Here is a 13610-nt window from a genome sequence, read left to right as displayed (position 1 = left end):
GTTGTGGGTGCTGGCATAACCATGCTGGGTAAGTAGTGATTCTGTAAAAGGAGAGCCAAATTTTTAAAATTGGTATCTGTGAGCAAAATGGCACAGTAATTGCATGTACAAGTTCAAACAACATCATGTTTAGGTCAAAGCAAACCGAAGAAATTGAATAAACCCAAACTTCTCAGATTTATGGTTCTGTTTGCATAACATCTTTTCATTTTCTTACATTCATTTAAATGCTATTTTGCTAGCACTTATAGAAAGAAATTAAAGAGGTGGGGGTGAGGGTGGGGGCGAACTTTAGAAAACAAAGCAATATTGTAAATCTTTTTTGGATTAAAGCAACCCACAAAAGGTATGCCTTTTAGTAAAAAACAAAAAAGCCCTGCTCTTTCAGGGCCAGATCTCTAAATTTAATGAGTGGGGCTTTTATGTGTTACATGTGCCTTGTGACCTCTTAGTGCTTAGCTGTTTCCCTTTTCTCTTTAGAAAGACCACCTTGTGGACTGACCTTCCTTCATTTCTCTCAACTGTGGACGATAAATTTGAGGGCTGTGATTGGTTATCAGGTGTTTCTTAAAAAAAATTTTACCCGTCTACTCTAAACAACTTTGGTGGTCTATTTGTCTATTCTTTCGGGTGTCCAGACATAAATTATTGGCTGCCAATCTGATTCTGAGTGCCTCACTGAAAGTATTTTCTCTCAGACTCTCACACTTTCTTACTCCATTAATACCAGTTCATGACACCTGAAGATTTTAAGACCTAAAGTAGCAAAGCATGAAGTTGTTATGTCTGTTTGAAAAAAGCTCCTTTAAAAAAATAGTATGTGAATTTTCTTTAATAATTCCTTAAAATTTAATAAAATTTAAATCCTTAAAATTTAGTCGAATCTGTATCTTAAATATAGTATGTTAGCACTTTATCTGAGTTAGGACATTTATTTATAAATTTTACTTCCACTATTAAGATGTAAAACATAGTGAAAAAAAATTAGCATCATATGATGAGAATTTAAATAAAATGACTCATGTTTTGTCAGTCACCACATTGGTATAACAACACAGCTCAGAAAGAACTTTATGGAATCAGATTGCATGAGGAAAAAATAAATCATTAGAATCTGAGTTTGAGAGACTCTTGTAATCCTGTTGGCCTCTGTATAGATTTTAACTGGAAGCGAACCATTCTTCATTTCTGGGTGTGCTAGCTAGTTTTATGTCAGCTTGACACAAGCTAGAATCATCTGAAAGGATGGAACCTAAACTAAGGTTTAGCCGCAGGGCAGGAAATTTTCTTAATTAGTGAGTGATTCCAAAGGGCCCAGGCTTTGTGTGTGTTTGTGTGTGTGTGTGTGTGTGTGTGTGTGTGTGTGTGTGTGTGTGTGTGTGAGTGTCAGTCAAAATGGCATCATTTAAAAAAAATGTAATCACCTACTGGAAGTAAATTGTGTAGAAAACCGGGTCCTCTGGGGCATGCCCAGCTGCCCTGAGCCTCAGGCTGTCCCAAGGGCCATTGTCCAGCCATAGTACTGGCAGCCTTCATCAGGTCTTCTACACCAGGAACATCCAGGTTAGACCACATCACACCCAGTCCCCGGTCTAGCAGGTCCCCCTCAGGCATGCCAATCTGCAAGAGCTAATTGCTCTGTAATGTTTTCTAGGTCTGAAAATACCTTTATTTTCTGAGATTTACTTTTATTTATGTATATGGACATCTTACCTGTATGTATGTCTGTGCACTGACCCTTGAAGATGATTGTTAGAATTAAGGTGTAATGATATATAAATATATGAAACAATATTATTGATTAATGTTTATTTTGAGTATTACATAAATGTTTCAGGTAGAATACTATGAACAAAAGGAAGGGAGCAAGACAAAACTAGAACATCTAAGAATTAAATCTCCATATCCAAAAAAGATGTGGGATAAATTTCTTTTTCTTTTTTCTTTAAAAGTTTCTCTGCCTTTAGGGATGGGGACAATTATTCTTGTGGTCAAGGCGAGCAATTAAAGAACATTTTCTGCTCTTTGAAAAGACCAGAGTTCAGGTTCCAGCACCCACATCTGGGCAGGGGATTTGATGCTCTCTGCTGGGCTTTTGGGCGTGTATACATTACATGCGTACACTAGTTAATTAATTACTTAATTAATTAATCAATGTTTCTTGAAATGTCAAAAGTAATAGTTTTTTATTTAATAATAAATAATTCTTATTTAATATTTTAGAGTTTTTCTTAGTGGAGTCACTCTGCTAATTCTCAAATTCCATTCTAGATTTATTGATAATTGTACCTTACATTATTTTGTCATTATGAAATGACTTCTAGCTCCATTATTCCTTGTCTTTATTAGGGATTATAATGTTGACAAAAGCATGCTCTCCTCTTTTATTTATATGTTCATTGGTCACTTATGTAGTTTGTAGTTTTTTAATATTAATATAATATAATCTACCATTTCTCTTCTTTATATCCAATTTGTCCAATTAGGCACACCATCAAATTAATTCTAGGGTTTCCTCTTCAAACTATCATAATTGCTTTTGTTATAGTTTGCCTTTGGCTAACTCAGTCCATCTTTAAGAAATATTGCCTTACCCAGCAATGGTGGCATTCACCTTTAATCCCAACCAGGCTTACCTGGTCTGCAGAGTGAGTTTCAGGACATCTGGGGCTACACAGAGAAACCATGTTTGAGAGGCAGATTTTATTGGTAGTTTTAGAGGAAATATCAAGTACCCTGGTGTCTTAGGGTTTTATTGCTGTGAACAGACACCATGACCAATGCAAATTTTATAAAGGACAACATTTAATTGGGGCTGGCTTACAAAGGTTCAGTCCATTATCATCAAGGCGGGAGTAGGGTAGCATCCAGGCAGGCATGGTGCAGGAGGAGCTGAGAGTTCTACATCTTCATCTGAAGGAAGCCAGGAACAGACTGAACATCCTCAGGCAGCTAGGAGGGTCTCCAAACACAGCCCACAGTGACACACTTCCTTCAACAAGGCCACACCCTCCAATAGTGCCACTCCCTGGACCAAGTATATGCAAACCATCACATTTGGAAAGGTGAAAACTGAAGGATGAGCTTTTTCATTGTAACTTCATATTCTGGAAGTGTAGGCAGCTCCCTAGAACATGCAGTATGTAGAGTGGATCTGTAACATCTGTTAAAATTAGAGTTATAATTGGGCTGGAGAAGTGGCCCAGCTGTACAGGCATGAGAACCTGAGCTTACATAGGTCCTTAGCACTTTTGTGAAAAGCTTAGGTAGACATATATCTGTAACCAGGACTGGATGAGGGGTGGTCCCTGAAGCTCCTTGATCAACCATCCTTGTCAAAATCCATAAGCTTCTGCTTCTGTGCTGTTAACCAAAGGTGAAGAGCAGTCAAGGACTTCAGCCCTCCATGTGCAAATGTATACACACTACCAAAACCAATGCACAAGTATACACATAGAAAATTATTAAGTTTTTCGAAAAGCTCTAAATAAAAAAAGTTGTAGAATGTCATATATATATGTCTTAGTAATACTCTAATGACTGCACATTAGATTGTTTTAAAAATAAAATGTTAACATAAGATGTATGGACCCCAATAGGACTCATTCGCCTCACCCTGAATTGTTCCCTTTTTCCATTTTGAGTCCTCCACCTTTTTGGCTTCTTCAGGACATATAAGTTTCTTCTTCTTTTCCAAACGAATCTATCTCTTTTTAAATAATATTTTAATAATTCTTTCAGCTTTTCACACATGTGTACGGTGTATTTTGGTCATAGCCACCCACTATCACTTTCTCCCTAGTTCCTGTTATGACCCCAGTCACAGAACCTTACCTCCTCCTTGATATTAAGAAAAGAAAAAGAAAACACTCTTGAGTCCAGTTAGTGCTGCTCATGTGCGTATGGCTATGTCTCCAAAGGAGTGCGACACTTCCTCTATTGCAAAAAATGTGTTGATGTACTCTTTGTATTTTTCATTTTGTATGTATTTATATGTGTGTTTTATATCTGTATGAGGACGTTAGCATGTGAGTGAGTGTGCCTTTGTCATTACATATATTGGAAATAAGAAGACAATTTTAAGAGTTATCTCTCTCTTTCTACCACCTGGGTTTTGGGAATCTAACATGAATCATGAGTCTTTACAGCAACTGCTTTTGCTGGCTAGATTATAAGTAATTATTTTTCAAAAGTTTTCTTTGTTTGCAAATCCATCTTAAACCTTGCTTCTATTTATATCAGCCCAGCTACTCTACTGTAACAGCATAGAAATTTGGGAGCAGATCATTAAATTTGAAATATCAGAAATCTTAATAAGGAAACCAAAATACAAAAATCTTATGATTATGTTAATAAAAGCAGCCACATTTCAGTCCCAGTGACATGTTCCCACTGAGTGTTCAAGGTAACTCAGCAGCCACGAGAATGATTTCAGGATTCTCTGTCCATTAATGTAATGCATACATGTATTCTGAACTGAATATTAATTACTTTGCCCTTAATCCAGAACTGTATATAATTTCTCTGACAATGTAAGCTGCGAGTAAGTAAGTAACTAAGGACCTGATAGTCAGGAGTTGTGCTTACATAATTTTAGACCACCCATTCTTGCATCACAATCATTTTACCTATTTGGCCTTTTCCTAAGCTTTCACTCTCCACAGAGCAGTGGTTGAATGTTCACCATTTCAGTGTTTGTAACAGCTGTTTAGAGGGCACTGCCATGAATAATGAAAAATAACCTCAACCTACAAAGGAGCTAGCCTAGACTCTGAAAAGAATATTTTTAAGATAGAATTATCGATTTTATTAGTATATATAAATAACCAATGGTAATTTTACCACAGTATCTCACATTTACACTGAAACTCGTGTTTGCAAATATTTTTTTAAAGTGTTTTTCAGTTTGAAATTCTTGGCATATTAAGTGATCTCACTGTTCATCTGATTTTCTCTGACCAGGTACTTTGACAAGTGAGCACACTGTTCTGCCTGGTGGAGCTTTGTACTTCCATGTTGAAAGTGTTTATACAGAATACTCTTCCATTCTCCGGAATGGGCCATTGTTTGTGTACTTCCCTGCGGAAGCAAACCTTAGTTTCTTTGAATGTGAGCAATTATAAATAAAACTATTACAGATATTCATGTACAAACATTTATGTAGACATACATTTTCAACTTATGAAAGTAATAACAAGAAGTATGAGTGCTGGATTGCATGCTATAAAGTATATTTAATTTTGTAAGAAACTACTAAACTATCCTCCAAATGTGCATCCACACTTGGGCCTTCCTTCTTGTTAAGCCTCATATGGTCTATGAGTTGTATTGTGGGTATTCTGATTTTTCTTGGCTCGTATCCACTTATTAGTGAATGCATATAGCATGTATGTACTTTTGGGTCCTCAGGATTATATTTTCTAGTTCCAGTTATTGGCCTGCAAAATTCATGATGTCCTTATTTTCAATAGCTGAGTAGTATCCCATTGTGTAAAGACACTACATTTTCTGTATTCGTTCTTTGTTCGAGGGATGTTTGGGTTGTTTCTAGCTTCTGGCTATTACAAATAAGACTGTTATGAACATAGTTGTAATGGCTATTCCTGGTTGTCAACTTAGCTATATCTGGAATAAACTACAATCCAGAATTGGAGGGCTCACCTGTGATCCAGATCTTGAGACTGGAAGACACAAGTTTCAGACCTGGATCTTGGCATGGAGATCTTGAGGCATGATAGCTATGAAAAGATTAGGCCCAGAGTAGTACACACTTTTAATCCCAGGAGACTAAGGCAAGAAGACTTCTTATTTCAAGGTCAGACTGGGACAAAACAAGTCCCAGATCCAGGCATGGTACTGCACACCTTTAATCTGGGCCACACCTTCTGCTGGAAACCTACATAAGGGCACTGGAAGAAGGAAGGTTAGCTCTTCTTCACCGATTGCAAATGACTCGACAGTACATCTGTTGGAATCTACTTTTATAGAAGACCAGCTGAAACAACTAGCTTTGTGGGACTGAGCAACTGCTGGATTCTTGGACTTCCCATTGACAGCTGAGAATTCTTGTGGAGTTGGACTACAGACTGTAAGTCATCATAATAAATTCCCTCAATATAGAAAGACATTCCACATGTTCTGTGACTCTAGAGAACCTTGACTAATACAGAAGTGGTTGTAGAGGAGCAGAAGTATAAGGATGAATCTTTTAAGAGTCTGCCTTCTAATTCACCAGCACCTTCAACTACTGAAACCTCTCCAGATACTGTCTCTCCTGAGAGTTTGGAGAATATTGAAGGCCCATGGTTAAAACTATATTTCAAACTTAAGGAACTTAATGCTTTTGATTATGTTGATCTATCAATTGTAACTGACAATGAATTAGGTGACCAGGTGTACCAAATTTTCTACAATTTGGGGGGAAAATTGGAAAGTGATTTTACTGGCTTATTGCTCTTATTATCTCTGGACAAATTGATGAAGGAAAAGAGTGAGCTGTATGATAAAATTGAATGGCTCCAGATGCAAATAAACAATGTAAAGATTTCTAAATGTGCTCTTGAAGAGAACCTTCTCTCCAGCAGCCAATAGAGTTGCAGAAAAATCAAACTGAAGCCCATATTATAAGGTTGACTGAATTACATTGAAAATTCAAGTTTCAGCCTCAGAGTGTGTCAGCAGTTAAAGTAAGGTCATTAATTGGCAAAGACTGGGATCCTATAACTTGGGATGGGGATGTGTGGGAGGAGGACCCTGTTGAAGCTGAGAACTTCGAATCTTCAGATTCTCAAGGGTTTACCTCACCTGAGGAAGTAGTAGTACCCTCAGCCCCATCCTTTGAAATAATGCCTTTTTCACAAGAGGAAAATTAATCCCTCACAGTCTGATAAACCAGCAGTGACTTTCTTTGAAGAAAATGCCAGTGAAGACAATGCTGATGTTCCACCAATAGTTTCTTCCAAACCTATAACAAGACTCAAGACAAACCAAGCCTGTAGAGGGGACATAGAAAGTGTAGTCCATGAGGAAATGCACTACACTACTAAGAGCTTAATGGGCTGGCTGTCATTTAAGCAGAGGTCTGGGGAATATGTTTGGGAATGGATTTTAAGGGTATGAGATAATGGTGGAAGGAACATAAAACTATATCAGGCTGAGTTTATTCACATGGGCCCTGTGAGTGGAGATTCCAGGTTAATATGGAACCTTGCACAGTTAAAAAAGGTGTCAGGAGTTTATTTGAATGGTTGGCTGAAGCGTTTATCAAAAGATGGCCTACTGAAAAGGAGTTGGAAATGCCTGATATCCCTTGACTGATTGTTAATGAAGGGATTTTAGGGCTCAGGGAAATTGCAATGCTAGAGCGGATATGTTGTGTAAAACCCAATCCTCCACAATGGGAAGGTCCAGAAGATATGCCCTTCACGAATCTTATAAGATGCAAACTGGTAAGAGGGGCACCAGCACATTTGAAGAGCTTTGTTTTTGCCCTTTACCTTCTGCCGAAGGGTTGGAGAAACTGCTGCTCGATTGGATGGATTAAATAAAATGGGTTTAATTGGGCTCCGAGGTAGCAAGGGCCAGGCAGCAGTATTGAATTGCCAGAGGCAAGGTGTTCATGGTTATTATAATGAGCAGCGCAGACAAAACAATGTTTATAATGACATAGCCTATAATGGTCAGCAAAGGAGAGGTGAAATTTATAATGGCATGACTCATTCAGACCTTTGGTACTGGCTGATTAGTCATGGTGCTTCCAGGCATGAAATAGATCAGAAGCCTACTGCATATCTGTTTGATCTGTATAGACAGAAAAATTCTCAAACCAAACGAAAGAAAGGCTACATTGGATCATAGCAAAAGGCATCTTGGCCAGTGAATCAATTTCCAGACTTGAGCTAGTTTGCAGACCCAGAACCCCTCGAATGAAGAGGTAGCCAGGTTCCCCTGAGGAAGGATTTGATAAGATATCTAAAAGTTTTGCTGTTAGCCTTTCTCCAGTTCTTCCCTAGAGAGACCTCCAGCCTTTACAAGGGTAACTGTACACTGGGGGAAAGGAAATAATGATATTTTCTGGAGTCTATTGGCTCCTGGTTCTGAATTGATGCTGATCCCAGGAGATCCGAAGAAACATTGTGGTCCTGCAGTTAAAGTAGGGGCCTAGAGAGAACAGGTGATTGATGGAGTTTTGACTGATGTCCAACTTACAGTAGGTCCAGTAGTTCCCTGAACACATCCTGGATATTTCCTCAGTTCTAGAATGTATAAATGGGATAGATATACTTAGAAATTGATAGAATTCTCACATTGATTCCCTGACCTTTGGAGTGAGGGCTATTATGTTTGGAAAGGCTAAATGGAAGCCTTAGAGTTGCCTCTTCCAAAGAAAATAGTGAATCAAAAACAGTATCATATTCTTGGAGGAATTGCAGAAATTACTGCCACTATCCAGGAATTGAGAGATGCAGGGGTAGTGGTTCCCACCACATCTCCCTTTAACTCTTCTAGCTGGCTAATGCAGAAGACAGGTGTCATTCATTGAGAATGACAGCTGACTATCAAAAACTAAATCAGATAGTAACTCTGATTGCAGCTGCTGTACCAGATATAGTTTTGTTACTTGAGCAAATTAACACATCTCCTGGTACCTGGTATGCAAATATTGATCTAGCAAATGCTTTCTTCTCAGGACCTGTCCATAAAGACCACCAGAAGCAATTTGCTTTCAGTTGGCAAGGCCAGCAGTATACCTTTACAGTTTTGCCTCAAGAATAGATTAACTCTTCTGCCCCATGTCGTAACTTAGTTAAAAGGCATCTTGATCATTTGTCTCTTCTACAAAATATCACATTGGTGTACTATATTGATGACAGTATGCTGATTAGACCAAGTGAGCAGGAAGTAGCAACCACTTTGGACTCATTGGTAACTCGTATGCATATCAGAGGATGGGAAATCAATCCAACCAAATATCAAGGACCATCTACATCAGTGAAATCCTTAGGTGTGGGGCATGCAGAGATATTCCTTCTAAGGTGAACGATAAGGTATTGCACCTGGACCCTCCCACCACCAAGAAAGAAGCACAACTTTTAGTGGGTCTCTTTGGATTCTGGAGACAGCACATTCCTCACCTGAGTGTGTTACTCAGGCCCATTTACCAAGTTACTCAGAAAGCTGTTAGCTTGTGTGGATCTTAGGACAGGAAAAGGCTCTTCAACAAGTCCAGGCTGCTGTATAGGCCGCTCTACCACTTGGACCATGTGACCCAGCCAACCCAAAGGTACTCGAGATAGAAATGCTGTTTGGAGCCTCTTGCAGGACCCTGTAGGTGATCTTGAAGCTGGAAGACACAAGTTTCAGACCTGGTTCTTGGCATGGAAATCTTGAAGCATAGGAGCCATGAAAAGCTTAGGTCCAGACAAAGTACTACCGGCCTTTAATCCCAGGAAACTATGGCAAGGAGATCTCTGAGTTCAAGGTCAGCCTAGGACAAAACAAGTCCCAGATCCAGGCATGGTGCTGCACACCTTTAATCTGGGCCATACCTTCTGCTGGAGGCCTACATAAGGGCGTTGGAAGAAGGAAGATTTGTTCTTCTTTGCCTATTAAAATTACTTGCCAGCACATCTGTTGGAATCTACTTTTACAAAAGACTAGCTGAAACAACTAGCCTAGTGGGACTGAGCAACTAACTACTAGAATCTTGGACTTCCTATTCACAGCTGACAATTCTTGTGGAGTTGGACTACAGACTGTAAGTCATCATAATAAATTTCCTCACTATGGAAAGACATTCCATAAGTTCTGTGACTCTAGAGAACTCTGACTAATATAAAAAGTGGAGCATGTGTCCTTGTGATATGGTGTAACATCTTTTGAGTATATTCCCTGGAGTGGTATAGCTGGGACTTCAGGTAGAACCGTTTCCAATTTTCTGAGGAACCACTAGATTGATTTCCAGAGTGGTTGTACCAGTTTGCAATCTCACCAGCAATGAGTGGATTGTTTGCTTTCTTTTTGTTTTGATTAGGGGTCCTTTATTATAAATGTGTTTTAAAAATATTTGTGGCTTGTCTTAATATTTTGATTTTATATCCTTTTCTGAAAGTATATGTGTGTGCACCATGTGTGTGCAGTGCTTGCATAGTCTGGAAGACAGTGTTGGATCCCCTGGAACTAGAGTTACAGATTGTTGTGAATTGACATGCGGGTGGTAGGAATTGAACCTGGATCTTTCAGGAAAGCTGCCACTGCTATTAATCACTGAGTCATCTCTCTAGCCCTATGAATTTAATTTTTAAAGCTTGAAGCTGGTTAAGCTGATAATATTTATCTTGGTGTGCTATGGATGGAAAGGTTATTTTCTTGTGCTTTTTGTGCATTAGTGTCTTCTCTTTGTAACCTCTATCCCATATGTGTGTGTGTGTGTGTGTGTGTGTGTGTGTGTGTGTGTGTGTATGTGTGTATAGATGATGGATGGACAGATGGACAGACAAACAGGTTATTTGCTCCATAACCTCACATTTTTGTCCCAATAATAACCAAAAGTTTAGTAAATATGCATGTGACTTCTTTTTAACTAAGAAAATAATGTTCTCTACATTTTTGAAGCTCTTCTGGGTGATGAAGTTATTTCTAGGACTTTTCATAGTGGTAACCAGTAGTTTGTTTTGTGTGTCTAACAGTGGTGGCTTTTTTTTTTCTTTCTGTGTTCCATCTAAGGTTCAAATCATACCAAGAAAATTATTTCACTATTTTACTGACTTCATGTGAAAATCAGTATTTTTTTCTAAAATTTTTGAAATAGTAGTAATCAGTTCGGAGGAAACAAGAGTATTTGTTTAAAAGAGATTCATGAAACTAATTATTTGTATTAAATAGTCTTCCTGATTTAGTTTTTTCCTTGGGGAAAATTGCTTGCTTTGAAAGCTGTATCAAGTAAGTTTAGGTCAGTCATTTTCTAAATAGTTGTGCATGGGGAGTCCAGCATATTTAACAGCTGCTCTGACAGGTGACATGTAGGTGGGAGAGACTGGAACATACCTTCTTATATTGTTTCCCAGGGACTTTGGACAAATCTACAGGGCTATTTGGAGAAGAGTTGAAAAATTACTCTAAATTACATTTTTATTTCTAAGCAACCATGAAACCAAATAGGCTGTTATTGCTGAGAAATTTATTCTAGGTGTCTAATTTATAAGGTTTTGAATTAGACTTCAGGGCCTATGCTACATTTTACTACAGTCTACAGCCTGTAGATTGGCAGGAATTAAATGGAAAGCCTGCATCACAGCTATTATGCATCTGGGAGTTTGTTTAAAAGGGATTAGCTTAGCTGAGCCTGAGTTGTGATAAAAAGCAGGGTCTGGAACCTGTTTAACTGAAGTCCGGGGCTTCAGTCAGAGCTGGATTTAATACTAGCCCATAAGTTTGCGTGACTGCAACTTGTGTTTTCAGGACATCAGCTACTTAACTCCCGCCTCATGATTATGTTACCTGTGAATTTCAAAAGACTTTAACAAGCAAGCTGGTTGAGAGGTGATGAGCAGACCAGGTATTTAAACTTCTCCACTTGGAAGCATCCCAGCTCTTCCTTATAATAATACCCTGCAGCTCTCTTAGCAGCTGAGCTATTACCAGTCTTAAAGTGGATTTTCTTTTTGATATTATGCTTTAATGAGAACTTTTAATTCCAATAAACAGATGTGTCAGGTTTGTTATGCCTCTGGGAATGATGGTTTGATGCTTTGTCACCCTTTTTACTTTCTGGCCTTGTCTCAGGCTTGCAGATGGGTCAAGGACTCTGGAGAGTGGCCAGAAATCAGCATCTCCAACAGGAAGCCTACGGTGAGACAGGCTACCTCAGCAGAGAACAGAGCAGGAGAGTGGCTTCAAGCAACATTTCTCACACCAGTCACCGGAAACAAGCCCAAGGAGGCATCGATATATATCATCTTCTGAAGGCAAGGAAGTCTAAAGAACAGGAAGGGTTCATTAACTTGGAAATGCTGCCTCCTGAGCTGAGCTTCACCATCTTATCCTACCTGAATGCAACTGACCTCTGCTTAGCTTCCTGTGTTTGGCAAGACCTTGCTAATGATGAACTTCTCTGGCAAGGGTAAGCTAAACTCACCAGTACTTAACTCAGATCCCTATCCGGTTTAGTGTTCTTCTCATAGCACACATGCATTGTGAAGTAATTTCTTTTAATATGAGCTTATAATATTTTCTTTTACTAGATCCTAGAAAAATAATAGTTATCTTCTCGGTTTTCATATTGCCAAAAAAAGACAGTAGAGAAGACAATGGGATGATGACTTTACAGAAAGAGGTTACAATCAAGACAGGGTATCACACATCAGAAATTGCAGCCATTTGAGAAGCCATCCATTCTGAGTTAGAATTTATAATCTATAGTGTGTAGTCCTTATATCATCTGAAGACATAGCAGACTTAAAAATCAGTGAAAACAGTGATTTTGTTGCATTCAAAGTGCACATGTGTGTCTTTAGATTTCTGTTTAACAGTGTTTGTTAGTTTCAACTTTTAAATTATGACAACTTCACCTCTGCTTTTTCTAAACTTTCGTCACTGAGAGCAGGAGAACATTGGAAAAGCATGACAGACATAAATCTCAGCTGTTGCACCAGTTTCAATTTAAACCACAAGTCCATGTGCTTTGGTGGAACAAAATGGGGTCTTTTATCTCATTTATTCCTAAACAGCATTTCACTCTAATGATGTTTCTTTCTTCTTTTGAGTCTTGAAATTGCTACCAATTAGAATCACCAGATTTCAGATTTTCTAGTATTCTTTCCCAAAACTTAAGTCTCATTCTCTTGAAGTAGTCTTTATTAATGATAAAGAACTTATCAATAGTAGTAATATACCTAGACTGGAAAGTTAATTGAAGGATTTGATAAATTAATTGAAATTACCAGATTCCAGTGGAGGTATATTTTCAGTAGCAGCATTTCTGATTTGATCTTCTAAGGTCTCAGGATTGTGTATAAAAATATTTATTATTAACTAATATACATAAACAATCTGTCTTATTGTTTGTGGCCTTGTCATACTGTATGAGTGCAAATTCTTATAGCATTGTTTAAAACAAATGAGTTTTTAATGACTTAATCATTCTAAAAGATTAGAATAATATTTTACACCTGGCTTATTCTCCCCCCACCCACCATCTTAGCATTTTCCACAAATAATTTGTGTTCTTTTATTTGAACTTTGTGTTGCTTCGTTGTTCATTTGTTTGTAGCCCAAACTGACTTCAAAGTCCTGAGGCTCCTGCTGCAGCCTCTCATTGCCTGGGTTGCAGGTATATGCTGCCCCACCCAGATGGTTCTCTGTATTTGAACTTAAAACAATATTCACTTCTAAACTAGTCAAGCTGAAAATTTTTTCATTAGAGCTTTAAAGACATTTAAATGTATTAAAGTATATTTTCAGTGTTTTTTGTCTTAATGTGCTCTGATAGAGTCCAGAACTCAGAGGAACTACACTAAATGCTTTAGCTCTCAAACACTAAGCAATTCATCTGTATAGATTTGAAAAGCATGATCCTGTGCTACAGAAAATAGTGTATTATGAGATACAGT

The 13610-nt window shown here is 38.2% G+C and overlaps 1 protein-coding gene across 6 annotated transcripts in view; it reads left to right on the top strand.

The window, feature by feature from the left end:
* Fbxo8 (F-box protein 8) overlaps window positions 1–13610 on the top strand; it is a 45839-nt gene that overhangs the window by 5494 nt on the left and 26735 nt on the right. For 3 of the 6 annotated variants that reach the window (XM_063275410.1, NM_001012050.1, XM_063275412.1), the window contains exon 2: window positions 11785–12121. In XM_063275410.1, coding sequence (XP_063131480.1) covers window positions 11793–12121 — 329 coding nt within the window. In that variant the 5' untranslated portion in view covers window positions 11785–11792. Of the gene's footprint in view, window positions 1–5987; window positions 6089–6777; window positions 9758–11784; window positions 12122–13610 lie in introns of those variants that run through there. The other 3 variants (XM_063275408.1, XM_063275409.1, XM_063275411.1) reach the window with 3 other exon arrangements.

This window comes from Rattus norvegicus, chromosome 16 (assembly GCF_036323735.1).
Source record: "Rattus norvegicus strain BN/NHsdMcwi chromosome 16, GRCr8, whole genome shotgun sequence".
In the NCBI taxonomy this organism is placed as follows: Eukaryota; Metazoa; Chordata; class Mammalia; order Rodentia; family Muridae; genus Rattus; species Rattus norvegicus.
The sequence above is the reverse complement of the archived record's forward strand: the minus strand, read 5'-3'. Positions and strand labels throughout refer to the sequence as shown.